The sequence below is a fragment of the Carassius gibelio genome, chromosome A9 (assembly GCF_023724105.1).
Source record: "Carassius gibelio isolate Cgi1373 ecotype wild population from Czech Republic chromosome A9, carGib1.2-hapl.c, whole genome shotgun sequence".
In the NCBI taxonomy this organism is placed as follows: domain Eukaryota; kingdom Metazoa; phylum Chordata; class Actinopteri; order Cypriniformes; family Cyprinidae; genus Carassius; species Carassius gibelio.
This window is the reverse complement of record NC_068379.1, coordinates 24,088,005-24,106,427: the sequence shown is the minus strand read 5'-3', so window position 1 is coordinate 24,106,427 and position 18,423 is coordinate 24,088,005. Positions and strand designations below refer to the sequence as shown.

The window sequence follows — 18,423 nt, the reverse complement described above, 5'->3', positions numbered from 1 at the left end:
TTCTAAGTGTTTCTCTTCAGACTCTCTCTTGCACATTTGGAAAAGACGTGGCAGGTTACATAAAACAAGATGTCTGACATCCTGTCCTCCTTCCCCTGCAATATACGACAGTGCCACACTACGTGCTGACAGCAATGCGGTATCAACATAATTGCCTGCTCATTGTCAGTGTGAGAGAAGCTCCCTCATGCATGTGGGATCTATACACTCACACAGGCTTCAGAGGGTGATGGTATGCACTCGACTATGGTTTTCGTGGCTCATAAGCTTTGTATTGTGACTGCAGATCAATATCGAATTAACTGGAGAGATTCTCATCTCGCCCAGAGATAATCTAGCAGTCTATCGCTCGTCATGCCTAGGCAATGCTTCACTGTCCTTGCCTTATTGAGTGGGATTTCATTTCCATTCCACAAACTTACAGTTCCAAATTTACACAGGAAGGAAGATCAAACACAAACACCTTGTTTCAAGGCACTAAACTCTGACTAATGTCATGGTTGCAATAAAATAGTTGTTTTGCAATTTAATTATGCTATTTTATAGAATGCAATGCTAGATCCAACTTTAAGATGTAAAATGCCAGAGATATCAATCTGATGCATGTTTATCTAGACAAATAAATGTAAAATAGCACAGTTATTATTTATTTATTTCCATCAAAAAATCAAAAAATATTTATTATATATATATGTATATATAAAAATAAATGAATTGACTTCATACTTGGGCCTGGGACAGTTTTTTGGTTCTGTCCTCCAGATGGCAGCTCTACTTTATATCCATGTGATGTTAGGAATAAGGATGAAGACGTGCAGAGACAATTAGATAGCAAGACTGGAGTTGGATCTGTTATAGGAGATTATGAGCTGTGAATATTTTGCAGTCTGTGCTGTTTTAGTGCTGCCGTCTTCTATGCTAACTGAATTAGGCCTGTCATTGATGCTAAGGAAACACTTTCAGTACAACTCAGAGGAGGCTGATGCAAGATGACAGCAGTTGGAAAAGATTTTTCCAGATACATCCAACAAAATATCTCCTTCATTTGTGAGTGTAAGGTTTTGTTCAGGTTTCTGCTCATTTCTGGGATATTGGCAATTCTCAGCCCCCTTCTCTAATGACTCCACTGATCTGTTCTGCTCTTTTAGTGTGTGTCAGTGGCTCTCAACTATAAAGACAAGTCTGCTGAGTTTTTATAAAAGTGTTCAATTTAGTACATTTTAAACAAGTAAATAACAAATAAATGTACCACGGGTCAAAAGGTAGGAATTTTTTTATTTTTATTTTTTTATCACTTATGCTCACCAAGACTGCATTTATTTGATCAAAATTACTGTAAAATGATAATACTGTGAAATATCTTTGCAATTTAAAATGTTTATTTTCTATTTGAATATGTATTAGAATAATTAGAATGATTTCTGAAGGATCATATGACACTAAAGATTGGAGTAATGGCTGCTGAAAATTCAGCTTTGCCGTCACACAAATAAGTTACATTTCAGAATATATTAAAATAGAAACCGTTCTTTTAAATTGTAATAATGTTTCATTATATTGCTCTTTTTAATGGATATTATGGCTAGGTGAGAATATGAAACTACTGTATGTTATGTATTCTGTACTTTTGACCAATAGTGTCAATAATTTAATAAATAAATTGATGTTTTTATTTATTTATGCCTTTAATTTTAAGGAAGGCTGATATTAACATGTTTTGGTCATGAAGCAATACTAGTTGAGATGCACTGGTTTGTGTGATGTGGGACCAATTACCTAGTAGTTTATTGTTATTGCTTTTTATGGCTAATGTTTGTTTTCTCCGTTGTGTTTCCCTCAGGACTCCCCTCATTGCAGCCGGGCTTATTGGGGGATTGTTTGTGGTGATCATTGTGGGTCTAAGTGTTGCCATATCAGTGAGAAGGAAGAGCATCAAGAAGAAGAGAGCCTTGAGACGCTTCTTGGAGACTGAGGTTAGACACGGTCCATCTACTTTTCAGTTTTTCCTCAAGCTTGGATTCAGAAAACAGACTGAAAACACCCTAAAGACGGCTCTCTCAGCCAATTCCATGGGGCCTAAAATTCCGAAAGAACTTGAGAGCGTGTCAGAGACAGAACAAGAAACCAGACAAGCGATTATGACCCATGGCTCTCTGTATGTCTCTAGAGATGGTTCTTTGAGAGGAAGTACCCACCAGCAAGAGATGAGTCAGGTCATATCCTGTTTTAATTTAGAGTTTTGTAAGTTGAAAAAGAAACCTATGCTGGTTAAGTCATTATATTCTGCTTAATTTACTCAAGGCAGTTTATGACTTGGCCTAACATACACTTCTGTGCTAGTAATAAACACAGTACATTCACAGTATCATGAGTAAAATTGTACCACATTTGCCCCATTAAATTCATGGCTACATCAATTATCACTTCAGACCTCTAATCATCACGTGCTATATATCCAGTTGCTCCCCGAGGCGCTGGATATATAGCTGCCCACTGCTCCGGGTGTGTGTTCACTTCTCACTGCTGCGTGTGTGCACCTGGATGGGTTAAATGCAGAGCACCAATTCCGAGTATGGGTAACCATACTTGGCAAATGTCACGACTTTACTTTAACTTTATCATCACGGGAACAGTTTCAGAATCAAATCACTAAGGGTGCTTCTGAAATTAGTGAGGGTACTCTAGCTTTAACAATCTATTTTGACAATTCATAGTTTTGTCCCGTCTATTGCTAAGGTTATCACAATGTCATTGCAATTTTGAACGTGAATCTACAGCATGTGGCTGCTGGCCCTTTTAGCAGAAAACTATTTTAATTTATTTAAATTCTGAATGAAAAATAGCTCTCCATTTATAACCACTGAAATTAGGTCATAGCAATCTCACAGTTTCCCTATAATCAACAAAGCTCTCTACACTTTGTTTTAAAGCTTTAGAGGCAACCCATGTTTTTGTTCAAAGACCAATTATACGTTTAAAAAACATTTTACATGTTCTGTTGATTGATATTAAAGCTTAAATATTTATTGTAAAATATTTTTATGTTATCGAAAATGACAAAACGGCAAAATTCACAAATCAAGATATTAAACTCTATTTTAATATCCAAAATTTTGGTAAGAGTTGCAAAAATTGCAAACCTCGTTATAAAATGGATAGAAAATAAATTAGAAATCAGCTCATATAATATTAAGCTTGACCTCCTGAGGTTGTTTATCGTCATTTTATGAAAGATAACTATTTCCTTTCCCAGACAATTTGTAAAAAAAAAAAAATCTCGTTCAGGTCCTCTTTTGTAATCTATTCATGGGAAAATGGCAATTAAGATGAATAAATGAACAACAGCTTTATAAAAGTTCTATGGACAGTTAAAACAAGCTCACACAATCTGCTTTTGAATATTACGTGAAACTAATGTATTTTTTAACTGAATTTATTCCAGTGCTTCTTTTTTAAAGTTATTGTATGTGTTAATTAAATAAACATTAATGAAAATTTGTGTCCTTGCTAGTGTGATGGTGGCCTCACTCATGGTTAGTTTTTTCCCTCTTAATGCTTACTGTCTTCCCTTTTCTTTCACTAATTCTCTTTATATCCTAATATGGATAGGATATGATTATTTTTCCTGTGCCCAAAGGTTCTGACCCCTCCACTCTATGCATGCATATATCCATATGGCCTCAGGCTTTGGATGGAGAGTATAACGATCTCCTCAGACACTCCACAAAGTGGTCTGGAGCAGGCCCAGGCATGCCACATAAGAAAGTGTGAAAATGGGCATCATGTATGTCTATAACACATATGGTCTTGAACATTCCCATATCTCATTTTTTAACCAGAATGGGGGTTCCCAGGACTATAAATTCATATTATGTTGGAGCACTACAATGCCCCCAAGGTTTCAGCACCACAGACAGCTCCTGATCTGTGTTTCAGCACCGTATGCAGCGGACAGCTCCCCGGATCACAGCTCGTCCCTCCCCTGGTTCTCCTCTGGCTTCTGTGTTTGGGCTCCTGATTTACAATTCCATTTAAATGAAGAAGCACTACTGTTTTTTAATCAGGCGGCTGTGATGAGCCAGGGGACAACACAAAGGGTCGATAGAACGGCTGATTTATGCTCTCTCTCTCACCACCAATCTCTATATCTCTCATTCTCTCTTACGTTTCCAATCTCTCTCCTACAGTCTCTCTCCATTCATATTTTTATCAGGTTAACCTTCTCATTTTCTGTCTTTCTTTCCTGTATCTTCTCTATTTGCTTCTTACCCTTATCTCTCTCTCTCTCTCTCTCTCTCTCTCTCTCTCTCTCTCTCTCTCTCTCTCTCTCTCTCTCTCTCTCTCTCTCTCTCTCTCTCTAGTCGCATTTCATGTTTTTTGTTTTGTTTCGTTTTTTTTTTTTTTTTTATTACCAGGGGGTTTTACACATTGATTGAACTCCCAAACTCTAATATGCAGCACATAATTGGTACAGAGAGACTAAATAAATGACTGGGAATTCATACACTATGGTCTGTGTTCTTCAGTTTGTTTGAGTTAGGGTGAAAGTTCATTGATTGTCCAGATTGATTGTAGCATCTCTGATGTTGTCTCCCTTCCTTTGCTTTGTGTGTCTCAGTTGGTGGAGCCACTGACACCCAGCGGTGCGGCCCCAAACCAAGCACAGTTGCGCATTCTGAAAGAAACTGAGCTGAAACGGGTGAAGACCCTAGGAGCTGGGGCTTTTGGCACTGTTTACAAGGTAATGAAATCAAAGTGGAGACTTATTTATTTATTCATTCATTGGTTGGAGAAAATTAATTATTCTGTTTAGCAAGTATGCATTAAACTATGCATTCAATTTATCAAAAGTGACAGTATTTTTTTTTTACAGTAATATAAAAAAATTATTTGCCATCGAAAGAATACAATTACATTTTTATACATTTATAAAACATATTATTTTGTAATTGTAATAATATTTCACTATATTACTGTATCTATCAAATAAGTGTTGTTTTAGAATATTTCGTATACAGTTTTTTTTATTTGTTGATTTATACATGTCTATATTGTTTTATTAATACACGTTTTTATTTCAGGTTCAGTTATTTTTAGTTAATCTTTTTTAGTATGTCAAGTCAAACTAAACTAAAATGAGAAATTATCTTTATTTCATTTTTCATTTTGGTGAACTGTTTTTCCTCCCAATTAAAAAGGCTTATTTTTATTTATTTTTTTAGTATTATTATTTTTTTTATTATTATTACCTTGTTAAATGCAGCCTTGGTGAACATAAGAGACTTCTTTCAAAAAATATATAATTTTTTTTTAATTACCAACCCTAAACTTTTGATCTTTAGTGTACTTGAAATAAAAAAACACAAGGAAATAAAAATCAAATAAACATGCTCCGAAGGAGACATTTGAAGGTAGGCTTTTGTAAATCCACCTAGCAACCACCAATATACCCCCAAAAACCACTAAAAACACCTTAGCAATATAATGGGAACATGCAAGAAAACAATCAACCTAGCTTTAATATGTTTTGTATGAACATTCATTTATTCATTGTCTGCAATGAAAAAAATAACAGTACATTTCTACCCAATTATCTCTCTCTCTCTCTCTCTCTCTCTCTATATATATATATATATATATATATATATATATATATATATATATATATATATATATATATATATATATATATATATATAATTTTTTTTTTTTTTTTTTCAGGGCATCTGGGTACCTGAGGGCGAGACTGTGAAGATTCCAGTTGCCATAAAGATCTTGAACGAGGCAACGGGGCCCAAAGCCAATGTAGAGTTCATGGACGTGAGTGTCACTCTGTTGCAAGGCTTGCAACTGCAGTTTGTGTAATATCACTTAGCAAATATTCAGCTCTTTAGTAGTTCAAAAGGAAAAATGCATGTAAACCTCAAATTGGCCCATCCTCTTAGATGATGCAAGGACTATGAAACACATACCAAAGGCCTTTCACACCCAGGAAGAGTGCAATCTAAAACAGGTTATGTTTGCTCACTTGCGTGTAGACTAAAGTTTGTTTTGATGGTAGTCTTGTCTTGAGTGAGGTATCTGTGTATATGTACATGTATTAGAGTGGTCTCTCCATGACTCCCCCATGTAAGGTATTTCCCACAATTCATCAGTCTTAATGGGCATTTCACTTTCAGAATATTCTTAGGGGTTTGCAGATTCCCTCATACTGTGCTCAAAGCACAGAAGCATGTGAAGGCAGATCTGACATGTAGACGCTGGCCCCCGCTGTTGATTGGGTGAGCAGCATGTGCGTACGCAATCATCTCAGCAGCTGGAGAATAGCAGGAGCAGAACGCTCTTTATATAACTGTCAAGTGTGTAATTTTATGTAGTGTTCAGATAATGGCTTTGTGTGTGTGTTTGCGGATGTAGGATGTGTGTTACACGCTGTTTTAGTTTTTAAAATGTTATAACAAACTTAAGATCCCTCCAAGCTCTGAAATCATATTAATGGCAGAGGTATCTTTTATTGCCATAATATAACCTTATGGCTTGAGTTTTGGATATTATTTCTGAATTATCCCCTTAGCTGTTAGCTGTATTTTTATACTTTTATACCATGTGCCATCTTTTGTTTGGACCACAGGTTAAATATGTTGCATCTACACTGGAATTAGGATCGTAATTGTGATCTTGTTTAGTGAGATGCTTCACAAACATTTCTAAATTTTGACTAAAATGTTTTAGTGTACTGAACCGAGATTTAGTGAAATAGACCTATTACTCTTTCGGAATATCATAGATGGTCACTTTCAGCATGTAAGAGTGCAGTGTTAGTCATTCATAGGTAGTAATACTGCCCAGTAGATTCCTCAGCTTTTGCAAGTGTAGTAAAAGAAAGTGAATAAACATTCATTTTGCAGACTATAACTATGAATCGCAGTGGGACATCGTTTGTGTTTGTGTGTGTGAGTGTGTGTCTGTTTCTACATGCATGACAATGTGTGTTTCATAAACAATCTGTGATAAATTGTCTGTAAATGTAAGATGTATGCATTTTGAAAATTAAAATTGAAACATTCTTTTGTTTGTTAAGACACTAAAATTAATACTTTTTATTCAGCAAGGATGCATTGAATTGACCAAAAGATTACTGTTTAAAATAAATCCAGTTATTTTGAACTTTCTATTTATCAAAGAATCCTGAAAAAGTACTTCGTGGTTTTAACAAAAATGTTAAGCAGCTGTTTTCAACATTGATAATAATCTGCTTTTAGAAACATCTTTATGATGCTATGCTGGGGCACATCATAAGTGATGGTCACTTACCTGGGGTCACAGGGTGTTTCGGGTCTTTCGAATATCATACACCCTCGCCCAGGCAACCCGACCAGGGTTGATCAGACCCTGACCTGTGCCCTCGCAGCAACCCACGGATCTGCCCTCTTTTGACAAATCCACCTAGATGCTATTTCAGCTGTGTCTATGGTGGTGTTAATCACTTTCCTTCACCTCTCTTCTGATATTCTGAGTGCTGTGTATGCCCAGCGACTGGCAAAGCATCGACACCCAACCTCCACGGACCAACACTCCAGCCTTTTCTTTGGCAGTTGCTCCTCAGTTCCTCATACTTTTCTCTTTTCCACTCAAAGGCCTCCTCCATCCACTCTTCCCATGGTACGGTGAGCTCAAGCATCAGAACATGGATTCTGCTATTGTACTGAGGACCACCGATAGCAACCGTCTGCAAAAGCTCTATTACAGCAACTTAGGATTTGTTCAAGTGTCCCAATTCTCTCACAAAGAGTACTGAACGGTTGTTCCTCTAGGCCCCAGCAATGCAAATTAGATGGACTTGGGAGGACGTCTTAGACTGCTTTGATGATAAATTTGATACTCTGTGAATCCATTCTCCAGAGATCATTCCATGTAATCTTTCGCTCCATCACCTGCTCCCATCTGGTCCAGGCACCCTGCTGTCTCATCGCTACTGATCTGCTCATTCTCTCCTCTTCCACAACTGCCGCAATTTCCTCTTGAATAAGCTGTCTTCTCTCCCTCCCTTGTGCTTTATCGAAACGTGGCACTTCAAGGCTTTCAATGCCAGGTCTTCCCTTAGCAACTGCTCCCACCAGCACTGTGTCACAGCCGCGCTTCAGCTCCTTCTGCTGCTGCTTCTGCTCTCCGCTTCCTTCATGTTAACTTTTGGGTCTGGGGATTCAGAGTACTGCAAAACTGCTCTCAATTGCATAATTTGAACTCCTCCTCAATAGATTTTAAGGGCAATCTCAGTTTGCAGGACCTCCCATACAGTTCAATACTACTGATATTTCTTGGTAACCCAAGCAATCTTCGCAAGAACTGGCTGACTACCGTCTCCAATTTGAAATTGTGAACTCGTATAACAGCAATGGCCAGAGGATTCTTGGTAATATGCCATGCTGATAGACCCAAGCTTTACAAAGCTTCACTCCTGTGAACTTCCTGCATCCATTGCTCACACTCCTCCCAGGTGTACCTTATTGCAGCTTTGTCCTTGAGTGTCCCATTGAAATATTTCCTGAGACTTTTAACAGGGTTCTCTGTTATAGTTGGGATTTGGATATTCTCTATTGAGAATCAGAATTTTTCAGAGACTCTCCCCTTCTTTAGCACTACAGATCTCGACTTTGCAGGGTTAAAGGACATCCTAACATCGGCTGCTCCACCCCTTCACTATCCACCTGGTTGGCAGATTCCAGATCTAGATTTTGGGCCTCGACTCTCTTGCTCTGCAGATTTAACTAACATGGTTAACAGGCTAAACAAGGTGACTGAAATAGTTCAGCCTGGGATAACTAACTTCCAACCTGCACCAGTCCGATGTAACTGGCCCTGTTTAAACTCTTACTGTAGGTGGAACTCATTGTAATACTCCATAATGAGCTTTGTGATGCCTACAGGAACATGGTGCCTCGGTAGGGAACTTTCAACAACTTTATGGGGAATTGAGCCATAGGCATTTACTAAATATAACCATGACTCCTGTATGTTCCAAGCAGCCTGGCATTCTTCTCAGGCTTATGAGCTTTTTCCTCAGCATCACTCGTAATTCTTCCAGTGGTGCCTTCCCCTTCTTATTTGCCCACTTCTATTGCCTCTTGAGGGCCTTTTATTCTTTACGGATGTTGTGGATTTTATTGGCTCTATTACACCCAACATATGGCTACTTGGATTTTTTCCTCTGTACCAATTCTCTCAGCAGCAACTTTCATGACCAATGTTGCCATTGCCTGCAGTCTCCTCTCCACATCACCTTTCACTATTATTTCCAATGCCAGGTCTATGTCCCATTCCCAATCAGTTGCTTGACTGGCTCCAGGCCGTCTGATCCACACAGTCTGTTATGATGTGTTTGGCTGCACAGCATGCACCAGGCGGAGGCTCTGGGTACTGTGGGGTGCTTCCTGACCCTTCTCTTCCTCTGTTTCACCAGATCGAAGACCTGTGTATTGTGGTACTATTGTCTGTTGCTCCGTACATTTCATCCTTGACTGGTGGATTTTCAGACCTCTCTGATTCTTACACATTTTGCCACAGGCACACTGGATATTCATTATCATTAGTTCATTGCTTCGGGTCGATAACCTTGTGTCTGTCAAATAGGAAGCTCTTCTACCCAACCCCCCTCCCCCCTCTCGGGCTCCCCTGGGTGTAGCTTTCTCTTCTTTTATCTGTAGCTTTCTGGGTTTCTCCCTCACAGGAGCTGCAGTTAGGGCTGCTAACCCAACCTTCCCCCAATAATATAAAAGTGTTTTTGAAAACCACATCAGCATATTAGAATGATTGAGAATGATCATGTAACACTAAAGGCTGGACATATACATACACACACACACAGAGAGAGAGAGAGAGAGAGAGACATATTTTATTCACATGCTGTAAAGTCACAACTGAGAGTGACTGGTTGATTATAGATTCCTGCTTTTGTTCCTTCCAGGAGGCTCTGATCATGGCCAGCATGGAGCATCCTCACCTGGTGCGGTTACTGGGTGTGTGTCTGAGCCCCACCATTCAGCTGGTCACACAGCTCATGCCCCATGGCTGTCTGCTGGACTACGTGCATGAGCATAAAGACCACATCGGCTCCCAATTACTGCTCAACTGGTGTGTTCAGATCGCCAAGGTGAGACTTTAAGTATTGAACTCAACATTAGTAGAAATCTCTCTTATGTATTTTACCTTAATGTGGAATTTGGTATGGCTCTTGTTTTATTAAAAGTGCTATATTATTATTATTATAATTCATTTTGATATGAATTAGATATGAAGCAGAAAGAAATGAATTACTGCATGTTTAAACTAAAAGTGATAAGATGTTTGTTTTGTTATTTATTATTATTATTATTTTTTTAACTTGCATTAAAACACTGTTAAGATCTTCGTTCAATCTCTCTTCCTCCCAGTCATGCAGCGAGCATCATTTTTCCAAATTTCTTTGATATTGGACCCACCATCTGCTTTCTGTATCACTCTGTTTATCATCTTCGTACACCAATGGTGGTCATATTTCCTCCTCTCTCTTTCTCCCAGACTAGGAGTGCATTCTGAATGATCTCAGAGCAGCATCAGCTCAAAGACTGCTGGGATAGATAAGCACACATACATTCTGTCTGATCTGGGTTCCACGTTGTAACTGTGAGCTTTGCTTTGTGTTACTCAAGAGAAAAAAATCTGACATCTCTGAGATGCAGACCTGTATGGTATATCAACTTTGTGTGGGGGTTTTGAAAAACAGTGATTGAACAGAATAGTAACAAAGCAGCTATTCCAGGAGTTATTGTTTGCAAATCATTCATAAAAGGAAAGAAAAAAAAAGGGCTCTTGAACGCGGATGCACCAGGTTGTACAGGAGTTACATCACAGCAGGTGGTAGTTGACATGACAGGCAAAGCATTGCCTGCAGTAGGAACTAATGTACTATAACTAAAACTCATAAAGTATTTGCAGCCTGAAAGGTTTTTGATGATTTTACAAAGACAGAGATGAAGCGAGAGAGATCGCATACACTACCTTGTAAAAGTTTGGAGTTAAGTTAAGATTTTTTAATTTCTAAGATTTTTAAAATTAATTATTTTAAAATAAGTCTCTTATGGTCACCAGTATTGCATCTATTTAATAAAATAGTACAGTAACAACTGAAATATTGTGAAATATCATTACAAAATAACTGTTTTCTATTTTAATATATTTTAAAAATTTCATTTATTCATGTGATGAAAAGCTGAATTTTCAGCAGTCAGTTCCCCAGTCTTCAGTATCACGTGATCCTTCAGAAATCATAATATGCTGATTTGGTGCTCAAGAGACATTTTATGCGTTGCTTAATATATTTGAAGAAACTGTGATACATTTGTTTCAGGATTATTTGGTGAGAATAAAAAATACATAACATTTATTTGAAATGTAAATATTTTGAAAAATTGTCTGTACTGTGTGCTGTCACCTTTGATCAATTTAATATGTACTTGCTCCATGAAAATATAAATTAAAAAAAATATATAGATATATATACATAAAATTACATACATAACAGCACGATTGCAAGTGTAATCATTAAATAATACTACTACTACTACTACTACTACTACTACTACTACTACTAATAATAATAATAATAATAATAATAAGACTCAGTATTACCGGTTACTTTGTCTATTTTTGCTCTGCCAACAGAAATAGTTCCAAACAAAGCCAAGGCACAAATAAACCATGGCTTCTTATGGCTTATTGTTTCATAACCATCACACATCTTGTGGTGTTTCTGAAACTAATCGCTTGAATGAATGACTAACTCATAAATAAGTTTGGTTCCTGAATGATCTGTGTTTTTGAATGAACCGTTTGTGAAGGATTCATTCACTCAAACAGACTCAGTCCTTTGTCGCCACCTACGAATGTAACAATGTAACATGCCTAAAGTATACTTTGAAATATCTTCTCCTTATAAATACATGTAAATATTTTAAGTAAAAGAAGTTCATGTCAACCACTGGTGTGCATTTAGCTTTGTATTGTACAGATGAATAGACAAAAGCCTGTGTTGCATAGATCTGAATATTTGTTTCAGCTGTTTAGATGAATCTCGTGCATTTAAATCATAGTTTTATAAGGTTAGTTGGTATTCAGACACTTTGTAGCTGTACTCACATGACCACTCTCCAGGCTTTCCAAATCAGCTGTATGAAAAAAAATAAAAATGTAAGATTTTAGGCACAATACTTTTGAGAAATGTTTACCTGAAGAGATATAATCGGAGGTTATTATTTATGTATTAGACTCACCTCATACAAGGAGGCTTTTTTAATAGTGGGCTGCGATGTGGGAGTAAAATCAGGAAGTCTCTAGCCCGTTCTTTTCCAGATAATGGGTAAAACGAGCCAAGGCTTTAGAAATGTCACCCCATATACTCATAGTGTTCAATTACTGGCTTCAAAATAATACCTTAAACCATCCTTTCACTTGTGCATTATACAAAGATATAAAGGGATATATTAGTGTGCAAATTTCTTGGACATATTAAGCCTTATTGAAAACAACTGTGGGGACTGTTGATGCAGTTAAGCTTTATCAGTGAAATACAGTAGAGATTTAACGTTTCTAAAACAGTATTTTCTACATACTTTTTATTTTAATTCCATTGTACAGCTGGCCAGTTTTTACACACACATTACACAACTCATTTTTAGAAGTAAAAAAAAAAAGAAACTTTTTACTGCATATGTTTTTCTGTGGTCCATACATTATTGATGAAGCAAAACCATATACATTATTTACAAGTGCTATATTACTGACATAGTACATGTTGTTTTTTCAATGGCTTTGCAATGCCATCTTCATGCAGCTCCTCTGACATACTCTATAAACCCATACTCAAAAACTTGAGTCTGTGTAAGTGTGTCTTAGCCTGGCTATCTGGCTATGAGCGGCTTCTTCTAATGAGGCCAGAGGAATTGAAAAACTGTCAAATAAACAGAGAAGAGACACAGGGAAAGTACTCTTTCACAATCAGTTAGTGAGCACTGGTATTGAGAGTTTGTGTAGTTCTACATGTATGTATTATAACAGTAACAGACACGGTAGCTTCACGGTGTTCTTCTTCAATGCAAGTGTGTGTGTGTGTGTGTGTGCGTGTGTATATGTGTGTGTTGTCCAATCAGACAGTAGTTGATATTTTTACTTTCGATGCAAAATAGTTTTTATTTGTTTGTTTGTTTATTGCTAGAAATATTTTTTTCCTAAATATTACGTTTTCTTTAAAACAGTTTCTGTTCATTAAAATATTTGATATTAGTATTATTACTATTAGTATTTTTTTTTTTTTCATTTAACAATATTTTTGACAAAGAAAATACATTTATTTTTCTATTTGCAAATACAGCTATAATACAACTGGAATTTAAAATGTAGGAAAATCGTTATTGTTGAGCCCTGCAGAGTAATGACTGCTGGACCAGACACAATGATTGTTCTTCTGGAAAAGAAACTGTGAAGTATATGGAAAGGATACTCTTAAGTAGTTTGTTTGTTTGTTTGTTTGTTTTCTTAAAAAAACTGGAATGTGTACTGTGCTACACTAAATGAGACTTGTTACATCACTTGTATACTGTTGAACTTCTATTTGTCTGAATTGCTTCTATATGCTCCTCATTTGTTAGTCACTTTGGATAAAAGTGTCTGCTAAATGATTAAATGTAAATGTAAAACAGAGCAGAGGAAAGAGAGATAAATTAAAGTGCAAGAGTAGGACATGAAGAACAAATTGAAGGAAAGTGATTTTAAGAGGTGCCATACAGAGAGAGAGAGTGACTACAAGCCTCTTTTCAGTGGTTTGTCTCACTGTGCTCTCAACAGTTTAATAGCGGTCTGAGCATCAGTGGCTTGTCTGTGAAAGAAAACACACTTTATGTAATAGATTATTTATGAAATAATCAGTTTAATTCTTCTGAGTAGATTAATAAATGAATAATGCAATGAGATGAGATGAGATTGGCCAGAGGTGCACTAAACCAGCGTTTGCACTACTAAAGTATAGATAACTCAAGATCCAACTCAAGCCTGACATGTGAAGATTACATTTTGACCAGTACTTGGAGAAAGGTTTAGGCACTGCCATGAAAAGATGACCAGTAAAATGATGCAGGGCTCCTATCAGTGATCAATTAAAATGAAAGAGGCATATCATTTATTTTTGAGCAATTGTCAGTGATTTAGAGCTGTTATAGATACAATATCACAATACTCAAATCATCAATACCATATACCAGAAGTAAAAAGTAGAAGGCTACAAAGCAGCAGCCTCTCTCAGATTAACAGTGTGGAGCTGACAACCATCTACACCCATGCAGGACTGAGGCTTCCCTCAAAGACTAATTGTGAGGCACTGTACCATAACATTTATGCAGTAATTACACATTTGGTTGTTGTGTTTAGAATGTTTACCATTAGAGTCTGTATTTTCAGAGTGGCATTTAGGAAAGAAGCTTAGAGCTGTAATTGTTGAGTGTGATACACAGACATTGACACCAACAAACAACAGACACACAGCATGAAACAGCTAAATGTTCACACATGCCTGCATACTCATCAAGGCTGCATCCCATGAACTGTTTTTTTTTTTTTTTTTTTCAGATGTAAAGCTTCATTTACATAGTGGTTCCCTGCAGACTTTCCATCGGTTTCTAGTAAAGTATACTTTCAAGCAAGCACCCAAAGGGACAAACACACATCACAGTAGTTTCAAGTAATTAGAAGTTAACATTTTGGTAACCATTAGTGGTGTCTGATGTGTTTACTTTTTAATTAGTGCATTACAAGTTTGACATAATTTGGCTGAATTGAAGGCCGTTGCGAGCATAAATATGATAAAACATGACGATAGATAGATAGATAGATAGATAGATAGATAGATAGATAGATAGATAGATAGATAGATAGATAGATAGATAGATAGATAGATAGATAGATAGATAGATAGATAGATAGATAGATAGATAGATTGATTGATTGATTGATTGAAATTGGATATTAAATGAAATCTGGGTAGATGCTGATTTAAGGTTCAATTGCTTTGCAGGTTACAGGATTCTTATTAAGTTCAATAAGGATACTGATACTATCACAGGCAGCAATTATGCCTTTTATCCTTTCATGGTTACTTTTATCTTGTATTCATCCCATTCTTCATATCTGAAGCTAAGCCAATTGAATTTTCAATAGATGAAATTAAGTAGATGCTTGATATTCAATGGTTTTAAGTTGAGAGGACAATCGACTGGCTTTCTAATGCTCTAATTATAAGCTACAGACTGACTGTAGAGTAAGACATGTAAAGATGTCTTGAAATGACACCTTTGCAGAACAATGTAACCTAATTAGCTAAATAAAACCATTATTTAACATTATGGATATCTCATCTCAGTTGGCTCATGCCTGAACTTAGAACCCTCCTGTTTGAACTGAACCTCATGAACATCCTCTGGTTGCTGCCAACCCAAGACAAACAAATACATGCAAAGCAATTTACTTTAAAGGCCATCCATACAGATCTTTTTCAATATTCATAATATTCATTCTCCCCCCACACACAATCATTCATCTCACATCTCCTTCCTCTTTCTCCCTTCACTCTTTCTCAATCTTACTCTTTTTCGATGTGGGCCTGCTGAAATTTTAAACAGACGAGAGAGGAAGACAGCACAGGTCTCAGTGAACACTGAGGATTTCTCAGCTCAATAGACCTGCAGACTCTAGAGTGGCTCGCCTGTGTTAGAGATGAAGTTAAAGGGACACCAACATTTTAGCAGGGGGTTCACTTTAAATTTTCTGAATATCAAAACCATCTGTCTAACTTAGCAGCTTTAATTGCTTTGACCTTCGTTGATCTCTCGGTTGTTTGTGGTGGGAAAGAGGGGATACAGAGCTGTCATTTGTCCTTAATTTGTGTGAGAATGTGACTTGCAAACAAAATCAGCTGTAACTTTATAAAGAGGTGAACATTTATTGAGTTGAATGATTTGATAAGAAAGGAAGGACATTGTGTTTTGGTTTTGTTGTGTTCTAAACTCTAGGGAGTTGCCTACACAGACAGTATGTTAAGGCATAATGGGCACACTCATTCCTAAATTTGTCAGAAACATTATCTTGCCCAATTTGAGACTTTTGCAGTCAAGGTAGCTTTGCATGTATTCCAAAGCAGGGTTATTATCGTTAACTAAAACTATTGCAAACATTTTTGATAAATAAATACATTATATAAAATCAAGTATAAATAGTAAATGAAAAACTTAATCTAAATGAAAATTAAAAAATGCTGCTTAGCACCAGAAATAATTGAAGTACTGATATTACTAACTGGAAATAAATAAAAACTAAAATGCAACTTCAAAATGAAAATAAATTAAATAATAAAAAGTGACAAAAGGATAAATAAAAATATTTTTTTTAATTAAAAAAGAGCAGCAACAACAAAAAATTAAACCGAAAACTGAAAGATATAAAAAAGTGATTATAATAAAATTAATAAAAGTGCTCAAATGAATGCAAAATTAATAAATAATGCTAAAATAATAATAATAATAAATAATCTCCTAAATATCTTAGCAGATAATTCAATCCTAATATGCACTGTGAGAAGGTCAGTGAAAGATAAATATAAGATCATGGATATATTTCCATTATTATTATTCATTATATTATATTTCATATAATATCAGGGTTAGGTAAAAAAAAAAAAAAACAAATGTAAAAGAACAGACAAATCACAATTCTGCCAGCATTTATAGTTTCCAAACCTGTATGACTGACTGACTTCTGAGGAGCATAAAAGAAATTAACAGTATTTTTGTAATTTGGACTCTTTTTGAATTCAACTGGATTTGAATAGGCCACACCTACTACAGTATGTTGAATTTGTATTGGAATGACAGGAAGAGAAAATTATTCATAATGGCTTTTATTAGACTTAATGAGCTATAGAAACATGAGAGTCATTTGCAAATGCAAATCTAAATGTCTTACCATTTCATCAAGGCCTCTGCAATTAGCAGGAGATGATAATGACTTGGATCGATTGTTGTGCTATTTCATCAGGTCAAGTTAACCATATTTACCACAGACAGCCATCTGTTATGCTCTAGTGTGTACAGAAAGGATGACTAGCCATGTGGCTGCGTTCAGAGCGTATCACGGACTGCTCACTGGCTGCTCGCACACAGACAGACAGCTGGGAGCACAGATGCACATTTGGAGCAGAAAATTCTCGGGAAAATAGGAGAGGTTTCGGAATCTCTGACTGACACTTAGTGTTTGTCGGTTGCTATTGAGGTTTTCCACCAGGGCTACAGTTTCATAACACACAGGGTTTTAATTAAATTTTAAGTCAGTGCTTTAAAAGCTTATGGGTGTATATAAGCTTAATTTATGCACAGCCAATATGAGACCCCAAGAGATGCCTGGACAAAGATAATTAAAGCTTAAAGGGGGAAAAAAAAATATTTACTTCCTGTTGTTCCAAACTATATGACTTAAGTATTATACTTCAATATATAATAATGAAATGCAGTGCAATCATTAAAAAATGAAAGAAAACCATACAGAGTTGGAAAAATATGTTAACAATTTATAACTGTATTTAATTGTCAAATTTCTTTTTTTTTGCCAGAAGGACATCTATTATATTTATAACATGAATCGTTCCTGCTTTAAAATTTTAGACCATTAATTGTTCCAAACCGTATAACTTTTTTTTTTAGCATCGTCTTCCTTTATCTCTGACATACAGTACCTGTCTGGCATGATCTCGCACCTTTCTCCCACACTCTTTTGTTTTTCTATTTTCTCTGTATTTCTGGCTTATGCATGTGTAGTCCAAGCCAGGCATTTGCTGTCAGAAGGAGGCTTTTGTTTGGCATACTGCTTTAAGTTAAAGGAGCGTAAGAATGAATGTGCTGTGCTGCCTCAGGCAAAATGACTTTTCCCTTCTCTCATTTTTCTCATTTCTGAAAAAAAATGCTTTTTCTTTGTTTGTTTTATTTTTCTTCCAGGCATGCGAACATCAGCAGATAGTGCCATCCATACACAGAGGCCTGTATGGCCTTAAAGATTAGTTTAGTGTTCTTTTTTAGTCCTGTAAGAGGGAAAAAAGAGAGAGAGCAGACATGCTGATAAACATCGCTATATAGAACTATTTTTTAATTAAATAATATTTATTGCAATACAAATTCACAGTAGTTCTGTTTTTTACTGTGGTTTCATCAGATAAGTGCATCATGGGTGAACATAAGTTACTTCTTTCGAAAACATTCAAATCTTGCTTTTTTATTATTATTATTTATTTATTTATTACTTAATTGGTAACCCACCAAAAAGATTATTCATAGCAAATTGATAAATTTATCT

At 36.1% G+C, this 18,423-nt stretch overlaps 1 protein-coding gene across 2 annotated transcripts in view; it reads left to right on the top strand.

The window, feature by feature from the left end:
• Positions 1-18,423, top strand: part of LOC128020036 (receptor tyrosine-protein kinase erbB-4) — a 295,490-nt gene that overhangs the window by 247,037 nt on the left and 30,030 nt on the right. For both annotated transcript variants that reach the window (XM_052606565.1, XM_052606566.1), the window contains exons 17-20: positions 1,841-1,973; positions 4,619-4,741; positions 5,722-5,820; positions 9,965-10,150. In XM_052606565.1, the coding sequence (XP_052462525.1) occupies positions 1,841-1,973; positions 4,619-4,741; positions 5,722-5,820; positions 9,965-10,150 (541 nt within the window). The remainder of the gene's footprint in view (positions 1-1,840; positions 1,974-4,618; positions 4,742-5,721; positions 5,821-9,964; positions 10,151-18,423) is intronic.